General features: G+C 37.1%; 1 protein-coding gene across 1 annotated transcript in view; it reads right to left on the bottom strand.

Annotated features, from left to right (window-relative positions):
- GXYLT1 (glucoside xylosyltransferase 1) overlaps window positions 1-15,358 on the bottom strand; it is a 22,702-nt gene extending 7,344 nt beyond the window's left edge. Inside the window, exons 1-4 of the mRNA XM_010084194.1 lie at window positions 15,270-15,358; window positions 4,327-4,501; window positions 3,204-3,329; window positions 2,084-2,335 (exon numbers count right to left, since the gene is read on the bottom strand). Coding sequence (XP_010082496.1) covers window positions 2,084-2,335; window positions 3,204-3,329; window positions 4,327-4,501; window positions 15,270-15,322 — 606 coding nt within the window. The 5' untranslated portion in view covers window positions 15,323-15,358. The remainder of the gene's footprint in view (window positions 1-2,083; window positions 2,336-3,203; window positions 3,330-4,326; window positions 4,502-15,269) is intronic.
- Between the last annotated feature and the right edge of the window lie 206 nt (window positions 15,359-15,564).

Consider the following 15,564-nt stretch of genomic DNA (forward strand, 5'->3'; position numbering starts at 1 on the left):
CTATCTAGCTATGTGAGAGGAAAATGACCAAGCACTATAATTCCTTAGTTTCAGGTAACCTAGCAACTCTCTGATTAGACATCATCAAACTGTTCTGTCTGGGCTGAGCATATCACCACCAAGCCTGACACTATAAGACGCTTCCCCACCGCGTCTAATAGTTGGAACAACTAAGTCAGCAGCACTGGTTAGAAATCATGAGGTAGTCTCCAGTCAGAAACAATTCTAAGCCTTCCAATACCAAAATACCTCCACTGATAAGTATGCTGGCCACTGGCAATAAGGTCTAATGTGGAGTCTTAGCAAGCCATTCACACTGAAGAAAGTATCTATCTCTACAAACTCAAAGTCTGAACAGATAGCAAACATACTATATTCAGTTTTGGGCCCCTCACCACCAGAAGGACATTGAGGTGCTGGAGCAAGTCCAAAGAAGAGCAGCGAAGCTCATTAAAAGTCTAGAGAACAAGTCTTACAAGGAGTGGCTGAGGGAACTGGGGTTGTTTAGCCTGGAGAAAAGGAGGCTGATGGGAGACCTTATCACTCTCTACAACTATCTGAAAGGAGGTTGTAGCAAGGTGGGGGTCAGCCTCTTCTTCCAACTAACAAGTGATAGGATGAGAGGAAACGGCCTGAATTTGTACCAGGGTAGGTTTAAGTTGGATCTTAGGAAAAATTTCTTCACTGAAAGGGTTGTCAAGCTTTCGAACAGGCTGCCTAGGGAAGTGACTGAGTCTCAATCCCTGGAAGTATCTTTAAAAGATGTTTAGATGTGGTGCTTAGGAACATGGTTTAGTGGTAGACTTAGCAGTGTTAGGTTTATTGTTAGACCAACGATCTTAAAGGTTTTTTCTAGCGTAAATGATTCTATGACTACACTTCCCAGAAACACAGAATAACAGAGACAAAACACCTAGAATGAATGCCCAATTGTCCTCTAGAAAACTGCAGTTAAAACTCAAAGACAATTTTAGTATCCTACATAATCTGTATACTTTTAAAAGTTTTAACTCCAATTTTAGTAAAAATGCATAAGGTTTACACTAAATTGATAACCTAAGCTGTCGTGAGAAACCCAACCAGAATTCTCACACAGTATGAATAAAAGACCAACCTTATCTCAGAGATTACCACAGTAAAAACAATACACTACACAGAAATGCACTGTCAGAGGTTAAGACACATGCATTTTTCAGTCCCATACTTTTTTTGCTACACTTTTCAGTATTTTAATTTCTCTGTATTTCCATTACAAAAATACATAACAAGAATGTTAAGATGAAAGATAAATCTTTCTTAAATTGAAAATAGGAGAGAAGTATTAATGTCTACTTCAAGTTTATATTGTCCCTCTTATGGGTTCACCTTCTAACAGTTTTTGACTGCATGATTATTTTTGCCTAATAAAACTTCTCTTAAACAGAGAAATACTTTTTCCTCTAGTATAATCAGATAGGACTGCTTTTGTACTTGTTTCAAGTACGTAAGAAAAAACTTCCCATCTGTGAAACAATGACCATTTCTGCTGTTGCATGCACTGCTTTAGTAAGTACTTTTATGATTAACTTTTTTCTCTACAAAAACTATGACTTCCAAGTAAAGCAAAGGATACTTATGGTGATAATCATCTGGTTACAATTTAAAAGATCAAAATCTAGTAACGGTACAGTTAAAATAACTTAATAAATGTTTTAGCACCATCTCCTGGTCATACCACTAAACACAATTTGAAGTTAGTTTAAAGCATACCTTAACTGTTTTCTGGGATCTCTACAGTGGAGAAAAAATACCAGAATATCTACTGACAAATGTAATTTAGAGCAGACTGTATCAAGTCACAGGATCTCTCAGAACTAAGAAAAATTAAATCAAGCCGACATAAAATTCAGGAATTCCAAGCTTTACAGTGAGTGACATTTAAAAGACACAAATTAGATACCATTTTAAACTCAGCTTATTTTTAGAGCATTAATCCAACCACAAGAAAAATATTTTGAAAAATACTGTCCCACATGAACTTGAAACAAGATTAGAATTAAAAGATGTAAAACCACAGAAAATGCAATAAAGGCAACAGACATACCTTGAAATACTTTCTTCTGATACGTGTCATATTCATTAACATGACTCCAGAATTTATTCCAGTTACTCCATAATAGGGATGTCTAGCAAAGCGATTATACCATCCAATACGAGGCTCTTCATGTTCTGGTGCCATTGCAGCAATTTGTGTGGAATTGAACTTTCCCAGAAAAGACCAAATATCATCAACAGGTCTCAAAAACAGGATGTCCGTATCAACATACAGTAGTGAATCCACATTTTTGAGGATTAACTGTGAGGGAAAGAAGTTTAAAACCAAACTTCTAAGTTTTATTGAGCTTCTTTTCACAAAACAAACTTGCTGCCATTACACAACAAAGTTTAAGACATTTTTGTCATACACAAACACGTTCACTTTAGACTGAGAATTTACAGTCAATGAATTTGTCATCATTCCCTCTTCCATCATTTTGGAGAGTTTTTTAGAGTGAAACAGAGGTTTTATATAGAACAGTAATGCAAAGGCACTCAGTTTACATTTTATATCCCTGGGCTCCTCAGTAGGTTGCAGGACAGGTGAAACATTACCATAACAGGAGCTCCTATCTTCCTGCTGTTTGTTCCCTTGCTTTCCTATGCATCTAATCAAACAAGGGAGAGGTGTAAGGCAGCCCCAGAGAAGACTACTAGTATTTGGGAAATAGCTGACACTGCAATAATTCGCCTAGCCTGAGTATGATTTCTGAAGCGTCCTAGATCAGCAAACGAAAGGCTGCACAAAACAGTCTGGCAACAATAACCCATTTCTTGTTTCATTTTCTAACACTTCTCAGACCCATGCACGCAGGAAGCTTTCCAACTAAATGAGGAAATAAGGTATTATAAACCTTTCTTACCTCTGAGAGGATGACATGACCTGTACCTCTCACTGAAGATACTGTGCCACAATGCAGCAAGTGAGAAAAGGACTTTTATTCCATAGTGTAGTGGTGCCACAGAAGAAGGTTAAATTCAAAGGTTTTTTAGGATGTTGTAAAAGTAACTTTTAGGAGTAGTAGTAGTAGTAGTTCTTAACTCAAAACTAAGCAGAAACTAGATTTAAAAGGACAGCTTGATGCTTCATAGAGACTTCTGTATTGTCCCATTACAGAATAACTTACTGGTAAAAACAGCCTTTGTGAAGCACATGGTTTAAACAATTTCTTCCATTCTGTTGCACTCTCAGTTGGAAATGTTATTGGATATAATGTGTAATTAACTTTTCCTTTAAAGGGGAAGTCATCAAGCTATATGAAAGGAAGAAACCACAAAAATTACATCAGTTCACTTCTATTACAAAAAAGAAATCAATCCCCCCATTCAAATTGATAATTGAACACAAATGCAACACCTCTCTCCCATAACAGAAATCCTTCCTTAACTACAAGAATCTGTCAACTACTCAAAATACTTGAACAAAAAGTGGCACCTGCAGGCCACTATGAAGAAAACACATCATATCAGGTCACATACAAAAGTAAGAGCAAGTAAAATAAACTAGTGTTTACAAAAAGTAAATATGTCAAATAAAATTTTTCCCTTAACTAGTTTCCGTAGGAGAAATACCAATGAAGTCTTTCTCAATGTAAAATAACTTTACCCATTTTTTGCCACTGTTCCAGTTTGCATGACATTAGCGTATATATATTAGTATGTATAACATACTCCTGTCATAGTTAGTATGACATTTTGAGCACAAAAATAGTAAAAATCTTCACAGCTATATACTAGTCAGCTTCTAATACTGACACTCCAGTTGTAAAGTTATATTCATTAACTGGAATTTACTAAAGTTAGACACAATCACATCTATCATTTTCAAAGACTGATGTTCCACTTTGTTTAGACAATGTAAGGCTGACTCATACTGTAAAAACAGGGACAAAAAAATGAGAAATTTAAATTTTCTCCTGCAAAACCAACTTTAAATAAGACCACACAAGATAACTGGTTTGTCTTCAGAACATCAGGTTTGTATTTAACTGATTCAAGGTGACAAATGAGTAAGTATTGGTCTGTCTCTATGAAAAGCTTTGATATCAGCAACTAGCATTTTTCCACAGGAAAAAAAGAAAAACCAAAAATCCCCATCCAACATTATGAAAGACTTGCATATTGCCTTATTTTTAGACCCTTTCCTTTCTGCAACTATATCCAACAACTACTAACCAAGAAGCAGAGAAATTGCTGTATATTACTCAAACTATGCCACAAATTGATAAAATAAACTATTTGGGTACTTACTATGTCTTTGAAACTCTCATGCAATTGGTCCTCTGCAAAAATATGAAACTGGAGAGTTTTGATGCTGAAAATTATGGCCGATCTCAACATAGTAACAGTCTCCTCCAGTCTTTCACCACAGGCAACCACTGCTAGATGCATTTTCTCAGAAGGATGTGTTTTCATATAATCATATCTGATAAAAAAATATTTTTTCATTTGACATTATTTCTAGCACAGGCTTAAAGAAAAGCTCTACCATTTACCACAGGAGATAATTTAACAAAATATCCTTTATCGTATTTAAACCAGTAAAGGATAATGCAAAAAAGAACATACAAACTACAGCATTACACCCCATATGTAGGCCTACATTTGACTTAACTATTCTCATATTCACTTCTACCATCACAGCCTATGAGGGAGAAACAAAGTATGGAAGAGCTGTACAGAAACTAAACACACATTTCTTTTCTCAGTAATCTTACTATGCACTACTAGCAAGGAATTCCATCAAAATTGCTAAGTTGAAAGAAAGACCGCATGAAGTTACATCGAAATATTAAAGGCTAACAACCCATTAAGCACGAGTTCATCTTCTCTTTCTCTGCACTCAATACAGAGATAGGCAAACATGATAAACATTGCAGAGTTAAACTTGACAATAAAAGTGAGATAATTTCTACTTTTAAGAAGTTCTGCTGAGAACATTTTTGAGTGATACAGGCATTTCGTCCATTTTCTGCTCCCGTAAGTCCTTTTGTCAAACCCATGCTTCAGGGCTTCTCCTAGGCACTGGCAAAATGCAAAAAGCTTTCTCCTTTCCTTCCATCCTGTAGGAGTAGGACTTGGTTTGGAAGTGGGGGAAACTAACAGTTCAAATGGCCATGTGGGATGTTCTTGCGCTCACAGTGGTTCTGAAAAATCCCTCAGGTACTCTGACCACATGCAGTGCCCACGTCCTTGGGGCTAAACCACTGCAAGGTGTGGGGATTAGGATGTTATTTCTCCCTGAAGACAGCTCTCTGACAGTTATGGTGAGAAGTACCTGGTATGTACAAGGTACATTTAAAAGTTATTTCATTATTTTAATAAAAAAGGCTAAAATTATCATCAGGTAAATACCATTAGCTTGGTGGCAAACACTGCAGGCATACTAAACCTATAACCATGTTCTCCTAGATTTCCTATTTTTAATTAGTCAGAAAAGCTTTCAAAGGTTTTAAACATATGTCAACTCAAAGCCAATCTTCAAAACTGTGTTCTGCACTTGAGCTATTTGCACAGACTATGGGAGGAGGGGGGATAACAGAACTAAGAGTATCTGAAGGTTTAAATTACAAGTTTAATTCAAAGTTATGCAGATAAAAAAAATTCTGAAATTAGAAGAGACTTTCCCAAACTAGTAACAGGACAAAAATGCTTGGCAAACATACCACCCATTCTTAGAAACTTGCCAAAGAGAGACACTCCAAAACAGAATTTAACAGATATGATTCTTAGCACACAATCTCCACACAATTTATGTAACTAAAACATATTTAGATGCATACCAGTTTTCCTTTAAATTGGCCAAAGATACTATACAAATATGCCTTTTTCTCTTTAAGGAATGGAAGAGCAACATACATTATTTTGAGTTCCATGAGGCAAAACATACACAAAGATATCACTGTAAAACTGCTGAAGTTTGATGCCATAAATAATGGCTGCATTTTAAAAAGATTCTGAGTTTTGAAAAAGTTTAATGACCTGGAACTGAAACACTCCAGCATCCCAGGGATTTAAGACTAATAAAATTTTGATTAGAACATTCAGTCAGTCTTAAGACAAGGTTTGGGGCATTATCAAAAATCACATGGATGAAAGACCTCACAGGTAGGATTCAGATCCAAAATAGGACACCTAAATGAAGATGCTGACATACAAGATTGTATCAAAAGTCTCATTAAAGCCAATGGAGATCTAGCGAGCAGGATACGGAACGTGGACAGCAATTAATCTTATTTCAAAGTAAATACCTAGGGCTTAATTCAATTTTTGAACACAGGTATAAGTGACATCTAATATGCTCTAGAATACCCACCCGAACTCCAGGTGACAGTCCAAAAGGACTGGGTGTCTCAAAGATCATGTTCTATGTACTAGTCCTAAGGAGACATCTAGGACACCCTAGTGCTTCTCAACTAACACCAGCCGTTTACTTCTCAGCAACTAAATGGCTAGTCACCTGGATCATTCTCTACGCTCTTTCAATTTTAATGACGGCTTAAGACCTACATGACACAGACACCTATATGCAGACATCTATATTCATATGATCTAATCCACAGACTTTTCTAAGTCTTGCAGCAAAATCTGAAAAATTAGTTCAGTTTAACAGGAAAAAAAAATAAAATAGAATCTTTAAATGTAACCAACGCATGCCCATTCAGACCTTTATACATAAACTAACTTAAACATTACAACATGTAATAAGTAGTAACATAAAAAACAGAAAGCAAGCTGAATGCGATGAGGGTAGCTGAAACCCATAAATAAGTGCACTGCTGCAGTCTGAACAAGCTGCAAGCAGCAGATTAGCCTCATCATTAATCCAACGAAAATGGAATTACAAAAATTAAGGCCTGAAGTCATGAGAGCCTACAGTGATATTTCAAGGTCATGTGATAAATAAGGGCACAACTTACACAAACTGCACAGCTGAAAGCCAAGTTCCTGAACCACATGTAACGTGCAGCTTTTCATGAATGAGATATGATGAAAATTACACCAAAGCAACTCTAAAACGCATTGAGTTCAAAGACTGTATCTTATTATTTCTACATCTAGTGACATCTGTGAATAAAAGAACATTTCGAGCCACACAACAAAAACCAGACTGATCATACTATAACACATTTACAGTCACTTTGTTCACACAATCTCTGTTCTATGAGTTTCTTACTTCACAAGATCAATTTTTAAAATCTGTGCTTTAAAATAACTTTTTTAAAAGCCAAAAAAATATTTAGAAAAAGCTAATAACAACTGAATTTCAGCCCGCACAATATGGGGAACAGCTGGACTCAAATCCATAAGTCTACAACACAAAGCTTTATCCCTGAAGCAGATGGAGCAAGAAGCTATTGGAAAGAACAGGCCCCCATTCCGTCTGAGGACTATCCCCTCAGAAGGCAATGAGACACATTACGGCAGGAGAAGTTACAAGACTCCAGAATTGTCATTCTCACTCCAGACTCCATGAAGAGACATCCTTTAGCAACTGTCAGCTGCATTTGATTTGCCCACATACAGACCATTGACAATAACAGCCTCCTTTTTAATAATCAGGCCTCAGTGCTGCTCTTCTGCCTACATATACATCTTTCTCCACTCCCAGAGGGAAATCATTGCCCCATCTTCATCCAGGGGCACTAACCTCTTGTGCTAATCCTCCACTGCAAGCACCTTTCATCACTTTTTCCTTCTCCTGCCACTAGAAGGAGCATTAAACTTAAATCATCCAGCAGATCTTATCAGCTTGAGCTCTGCAGTCTCACCTTCAGTATCAACATGGCCCAACCACAGAGCCAGTTATCTAAGCCACGACTCCTCTCACTCCCTTCTTCAATATTATGTCTACATGACTTCGGTCCTTCCTCTAATTACTGTCAAAATTATCTGCCCTTAACTGCTTTCTTCTCTACTTCTCCTTCCTGAATTTTCCATGCTCTGTAACCCTTTTCCTCGTCTTCCCTCCGTTGCTCTCCATGGCAGTTAGTCATGCAACTACCTCACCAGAAGACAGGGAAAGGGAAACCTTCTTCATTTAGACAGCCCTGGGTCTGACATTACCTAATGACACAAGCTGTTTCAGTAATACAGCAATAAATATTTTTTTCAGTAATACAGTAATAAATAATTTTAGCAGGTTAGCAGCTGAGTTGAGCATGAGCAAAATAAAATGTATTTTACAAGACCTGTAACTTGTCTGAACCGGAGCAAGTTTGGCATCAGAGTATCACAGCACTGCTACCCTTATTGAACCTCAAATCCAGGTTCTGAAAGTGTTACGAACGACACTTTCACAAGTGAGGAGATACTTTCAAAAAATGTTCAGAGGCAACGTGGAAAACACAAATATCCAAATGCAAATTTTTATATGCACATTTCTAATTACTAGTAGCCTGATGTTTTGGTGTGTGAGAACTTAGTGGAGAAGCTGGAAAAAGCAACAATAGAGTGAAATACAAACACCATACAATAGTAAGGCTTTTGGATAGACTAACAAGGAAAACTCAAGAGCCCTAATTTCTAAAGAAAAAAAAAAATCTCCAGTAATGTGGGAGTCCCAGCTCCTGCAGGGAGAAAAAAAACTTCTGGTAATTAAAATGGAAGAGTAAAGAATGCACCTGTAGTCCAATAAAAGATACTGAGCAGAGAGCCATGACAGGATTTGAATGTTATGGGACAAATGTCTGTGTATACTAATTACACAAGTGGTAGAGACAGTAAAAATAAATTAAATAAATCCCTTGAGCAAGAGCACCACACGTACTCCCATGAGTCTATAAAACACATTAAAAACAATCCACTTTGACACTGAGAGAGCAAAAACATATACTTTAAAACACGCTGCTCATCATCAGCATAAGGCCAGGTACAAGCCTTGCCCTGAAGTATTTCTGTGTTGAAGTGTAGACCTTCATCCTGTACTAATTAATTATGCTGGGGGGTTAATAACCTCTGACAGAGGAACATAGCTGGATATGTTCAATGAATCTGCTACAAGATTTTCCAGAACCTGTCTGTCAAGACACTGCCTTATGTTTAAAGATGTATACCATGACACACTGTAATTAAATTAGCATTTCTAAGTCAATTAAAATTATGAAGTAATAATTTGCTAGTAGCTGCAGAGATATGTTTCGATGGGTTGTATTCTTCTAGAACTTTCACTGCATCCCAGCTGAACTTCTTGGAAAGAACCCAAAACCGAAATGGTATCATCACTAAAATAGTCACCAGCTCCAAAAAGATCTTAACTCTGCCCTCTAGACCTGGCACAAGCTACTGCAGTGGGTGTCTCCTGCACATGTTTAAGGTAAGGTTCTCCTATTCTTATGTAACACATTAAGAGCACAGGTGAGAGGGCACAAAGCCTTCAGGAACACCCAGACAGACATAAAGAAACCTGTATAAAACTCAATCTAATTTGTGATCATTAAGCCTGTCCCAATCCTAGCATGCTTTACTGAAGTCACAGTATTTTTGTATATTAGTATATACTACTATTATCATTATTATTTTCAATTTTATTGTAGTTTAGTTATTAAATTGTTCTTATCTCAACCCACGAGGCTCTTTTCCCTTTACCCCTTTAATTATCTCCCTCATCCCCAGGATGGGGGAGGGTGAGTGAGTGGCTGTTGTGTTCTACTGCTAGCTGAGGTCAAAACTACAACAGGCACTTATTACAGAAAGCCACCAAGGAACCACAGTCATCCTTAACTCTGTGTTACAAATTTTGTGCACTAGAGTTCCTTTCTCCCATCCACTGACATACTACTAAGAACACACCTAGGGATCATCAGGAAGCTCCTTGCCCAACTTCAATGGCAATCAAGCTCTCCTATTCCCTTAACACGGCTGGGGAAGGAAAGATTAGCATCCAGGTACCCAGAGCACAGACTGGTATGCATAACTGAACCAATAAATTCACCTCAGCTGTCCTTTCAAACTTTACTCTGGCCCACTGAGGAGTTCTCATTTTTAATGTAATTGCATGAGTTTTGAACAATGTAAAATTATTTGTCATTTTCTGAGAAAACTGCCATCATCCTAACTTGCACCACTAGTTTTTATGTACATCCACCACTGTATTACATAATGGTAATCCAAGGATGTAAGAATTATTTTGTAGGCTACAAAAAACATTTTAAAAAATATTCTACACCAAAACAAGTTTTATGCACTGGTTCTGACAGAGCTACAGCCTCGTATTTCTTTGAACTTTCTCCATACGGTCTGTAATGCACACAAGGCATGTAATATTCAGATTCCTAAACAAGGTTGCTTAGTAAAGTCTCTCAGTCCTTCCACATCATAATTAAACTAACCTTCCTTGATATTATAACCAAACGGACTAGGTTGCCAGGTACAGTTGTGGTAACATTGCTTACCCTTTACAAAAAGAACAAATAGAAGCCTATTGCAAATGTGTTTTCTTCTTCAGTATAAAAAGCTAACCACACTACCAGTGCAAACATTTTATCCATACAAGTTTTCTGACAGCATCAAACAGGTAGGGAAAATATTTTCATATAATCAACCTGCATTATTTCAAACCTGGTACCATGATATGCCTCAGAAAAAAAAAAAAAAAAAAAAACAGTAGATATGTAAATACAGTACAGATGGTGTACTTATCAACCATTAAGAGGGGTAATGGTTTTAAGCTGAAAGAGGGTAGATTTAGATTAAATATCAGGAATAAATTTTTTTCTGTGAGGGTGGTGAGGCACTGGAACAGGTTGTCCAGAGAAGCTGTGGATGCTCCATCCCTGGAGGTGTTCAAGGCCAGGCTGGATGAGGCTTTGAGCAACCTGGTCTAGTGGAAGGTATCCCTGCCCACGGCAGAGGGGTAGGAACCAGATGATCTTTAAGTTCCCTTCCAACCCAAACCATTCTATGATTCTATGATTAAGGAGCCTAACCCAGCAGCCTTTAGTCACCAGAAAAAGAAAAGCAAATAGGTAGATTGAGAAGGTAACAAAACGTACGCTGATTAAAATGCAACTGTGAAATCATTCCCATATTTATAAGAAGTAGGATCAAGGTAACTACAGAAATTATCTGGATTTGGAAGTGATGAAAATTCTAGCTTTTACTCAGCTTTCTAACTTTCTACTACTCCACTGAATCAAAAATAGGTCATATTCAGAGCTCCTTTTGTAAAAGCGTGCTAATGAGACCAGTGCATACAATGTCCAAATGTCATCTATTCAACTACAACCTCAATTATGTTAGGTTTGAAGTTACAATATATTAGTAACTTAAAAATCTACTATACAAGTCTGAAGCCCCTTCCTCCAATGAACTAGCTATTTTAGAGGAGAATTCCTGTTTTTCAGGACTGTCATAATTCATCTAAATATATCCACACCACCAGGACCCCAATATACCAAAAGAAAAAAAAAGTGCCATTTATTTTTCAATTTGCAACACAAGTTAAAACCAGTTTAGAAGCAACATCCAAGAACTGATATCAGGCAGGTCACATAGCTATAGTAATGACCCCTAAGAAGTTCTTCCTAATCAGTCTCAGTAGAAAATAAGCAGCCATACCAGCTAGATGACACTCGGCACCTTGGAAGGTGTACCAGAAAAGATACGCATCATCTAGATAATGCAAAATTTGAGTCTCATGTTATCTTTAACAGCATTTTAATTTTTTTTATAAAATCTGTACCATTATATGAAAAAGTGATCCCATGCTTCCTCTATCACTGCAAAACCTAACAAGAAAAATTCTGTACCAGAAGTACAACACAAGATGTTCTGTCTCAAAAATGCTGATAATCAGAATGGTAATAAAAAATGTGGGGGCAGAATAGCTCCAAAATCCTTCCTACATACAGCACAGGCAATAGATCTTACTGATTAACTTAAAGAGACAAGATCCTTATTATCCATTATTAGAATCAGCAACTGCTCAGAGCTCATCGATTTAAAATGATGTTGAATTAGCTATAACATGAGTCATACTGAAGTCTATACATACACCTCTCTCCTAAAAAATTTCCAGATTCCTCTGTAGGTCTCCAACATTTCTATTATATGAAATTGAGTCCTATAAATCCACAAAACACTAGTTGTCACTTCACACTACGCACTTACAGCTACTCAGAGGAAATGAGTAGCAAGCTGCATTTCAAAAATGTCTATGCCAAGTTCTTTATCTCATGGATAAACGAATCCCTGTGGTTCTGATATGCAGGAGAAAAAAGCCAATGGGAAAACAAGTTAAGTTTTTTCAAAGAAAAGACTTAAAAATCCAAAAGCTGAAGGACTACCTTTCAATGTTTGGAAAACTTCACCGGCAAAGTTAAAGGAGGCATTCTACTGCTCAGATATATTTTATGAATCTACTGTTGGCAAAGAAATTATGGATATATGATCTGCTCCTCTGAACAAACTCATTTGGTTGGTTTATCGAAACAATAAGAATAGAAAACCATAATCTCCATTCACAAACTGATTTGCAATCGGGATAAATAGTGTTGTTCCCTTTTTATGAATTAAACCAGGCCAAATAGAAGATTCAAGGTAAGTGTTAGTGCAGTTCAATGACCAGACTCTGCCATTTCTATTAACAGCAAACTCATTGGAACTCCCATTACTGTGTTGGCACATCTATAGGCAGTGGAGTTAGCTATCCTAAGACTTCAACCAGCTATGTAACTCTTAGGTTTCTGCCATATCCCTCTCCCTATTCCAGTCTTTTCAGAGTCCTGCTTTATACTGCACCTCACTACAACAACTGCACTTAACAAGAACGCAAACGCTTAGTCAACCCAGGATCAAATTATTTGGAAAAAAACACTATGGTAGAAGTCTCACTCCTTGCTACTTCAAAAGACACACAATTTAGAACCACAATGTTGCCTCTTTACAGAAAAATATTTCAAGAGCTTTTCTGTCTTCATGAAGAATCTTGAATTGGCCCTACACATACAATCTCAGAAAACAAGAATGCTAGACTTCATTTGCTGTGGTCAATAAACTTGCACGGAATTAAGTTCATTCCTCTTCCTCCAAAAATCTGGCTGCAAACTTAACTACTAAGTATCACGTCTGAAGCATAAGACAATATCAAAGATCTTCAGCCTCTGTGCACTCAGTACAATGCACATACTTTTTCTGAGAGTCAAACAAAGTTATAACTTGTATCCAAAGCTGAAACCAAACTGCAACTATCTTCTGTGTTACTCCAGCACATAAAAGGAAATGAGGCTTAGGCAGCAGGTTCCAAAGAGGGTGCACTTTCTCCTCCTCTCTGCCATCTTCCCCACCTCTTCACTTTATGCAAACTCACTGTACCTCTTTGAAACCAACTGATCAAACAGAGCAAGAAATAAATAAAGTTTGGGGGAGGCAAGGGGACGCCCTCTGAAGTTAGAGCAGCTCACTGAGGAACTTGACAAGCCCCAGAGTCAGCACAACAAATAGGGATTAATTTATTAGTAGTATATTGATAAAATAATCAAACTCAATCAGAAATTATTAATCTGAACACCTCATCTCCTTTACACATTTAAGCAACTATTTTTCTTCCAGTTTCAAAATATATGAACATGAAATTTCACAAACATTAGGCGTTCTCCTTGACAACTGTGTCACCATGAAAGAAACTGCACCTGCCCAGTAATGCCATAATCAATGCATACTTCAACAGACTTGTCTTCACTGCCATATACAGCATTCTAAATAGAATAATACAAGTTACAGCTTACGGTACGTGCAAAGGAACTGCACGGGGTTTCTCCACTTCTGGTTCCCACTTGTCCTAGGCCTGGCAGAAAATTCAGAAAGGAAGCTTTCTGCTGTTTTAGTAGATTACGTTGTCTTGCGGAGAGCTAATGGACATCACCACAGGCAACGGGATCAGAAGACAGTGAGACCCTCTCCTCTTTCTGCACTACATAACTGTTAGACTGGCTCAGATGTCCACGGACGCATGAAGCTTACAATCACATCCTGTCCCTCCACTAAGCATGTGTTAAGCCCCTACACCCTTCACGACAGCTTTGACATTTGGTTTACCCCGCTATGCTTAACTTCATAAAACTAAACTCCCAAAACCTGACCTTTAAGGGCGAAAAAAAAGTTAATTGAGTCCATTCAGACAGCTAAACCTGTCTAAGGAAAAGTCAGATGAATCCCTGTACCAAAACAGGATGACACATTGGCTACCAAGGGCAGGGAGAAAGATGCAGCAGTCCCAAATTACAGGTGCAGTTCACTAACAGACTAGAAATCAATCTAAGCCATCTCTTCAAGTAACTTCTTGGCATCTGACAAGCTTAAAAAGCATTGATAGTACAGAAACAGAGAGGAATAGGGGACAGATCCAGCCCCCATTTCCACAATCATAATTCTAAAAAATACATTAAGTCTTGTGAAGCTAAACCTTTTTTTCCTTTTCTTTCCTAGAAATACCCAAGCTTCAGACTAAGAGAAAGAGACAGCCATATCAAAGCACGATCAGTAAAATTTTAAATATATGAAAAGTTAACTTACAACTTTAGTTATATACTGAAGAGGACTATGCAGGTTAGAGAACGTACCTGTCAAGTAGCTTAAGGCTTCTTCCATTTCTTTTCAAGGTACTTCTGTTATCTGACAGCCTAAAGCATCTGCACAACCACCTCAAAACATTTAAACTTATTGTTAAAGATACAACTTTAAGGCCACAGTCTGTGTTTTCACATACTGTATATTAAAATAACATTCTAAAATGGTTGTTGCAGTGCTTTTGAAGTATCCTCCTCAAATTCTATACAACATGTAACTTGAATTAAAAAACCTCTGAACTTAACTACTAAGCATATCTGCCAGTTTTTATTACAAGTTACATCATGAGTATTACTGTGCAACAAGTTTTATTTATCAAAATAACTCATCAGTAACTTTTCATATTATATTCTGAGAGACTTTTTATCAATGTTAGCAAGTCTCTATTTAATGAAGCAACATAACTGAAAAAAATCTACTCTTTGTAATAACACGTGTCTATGATTTTAAAAACATAACAGAACAAGAGAAAGCCCAGCTAAAAGCAACCATAATGAAAGCAGGTGAAATGCATGTGAAGCAATCAAAATATTTTGCTTTGTCACCTTGCTAAAGAGCAAAAAATACTTATCAGCTACACCTGTCTGCAATCAAATAATAAAATACCATTTAATAATAGATCCTACCTAAAAGCAGCTTCCCAAAAGCAGTTCATTCCACAAACATCAGAGGGCAGCATCCAATAGGAACTCCAGAAAGATACAGACAAATTCTTACACCTAACAGGATAAGACAAAAATAACCTATATAAATGTTACTGATTTTATGGCAAAGTTACATGGATTATTTTCTAGCTCAAACATAACTTGAATGATTAACTACCTGCAGAAGACTGGCTATGTAATGGAACTTGGGTAATACAAAAGAAGCAGTATTAGGTGCCAACCAGGAAGATACTTTCTAAGGAAGAATGGTCCCCAT

This window comes from Pterocles gutturalis, unplaced genomic scaffold (assembly GCF_000699245.1).
Source record: "Pterocles gutturalis isolate BGI_N339 unplaced genomic scaffold, ASM69924v1 scaffold30635, whole genome shotgun sequence".
Classification (NCBI taxonomy): Eukaryota; Metazoa; Chordata; class Aves; order Pterocliformes; family Pteroclidae; genus Pterocles; species Pterocles gutturalis.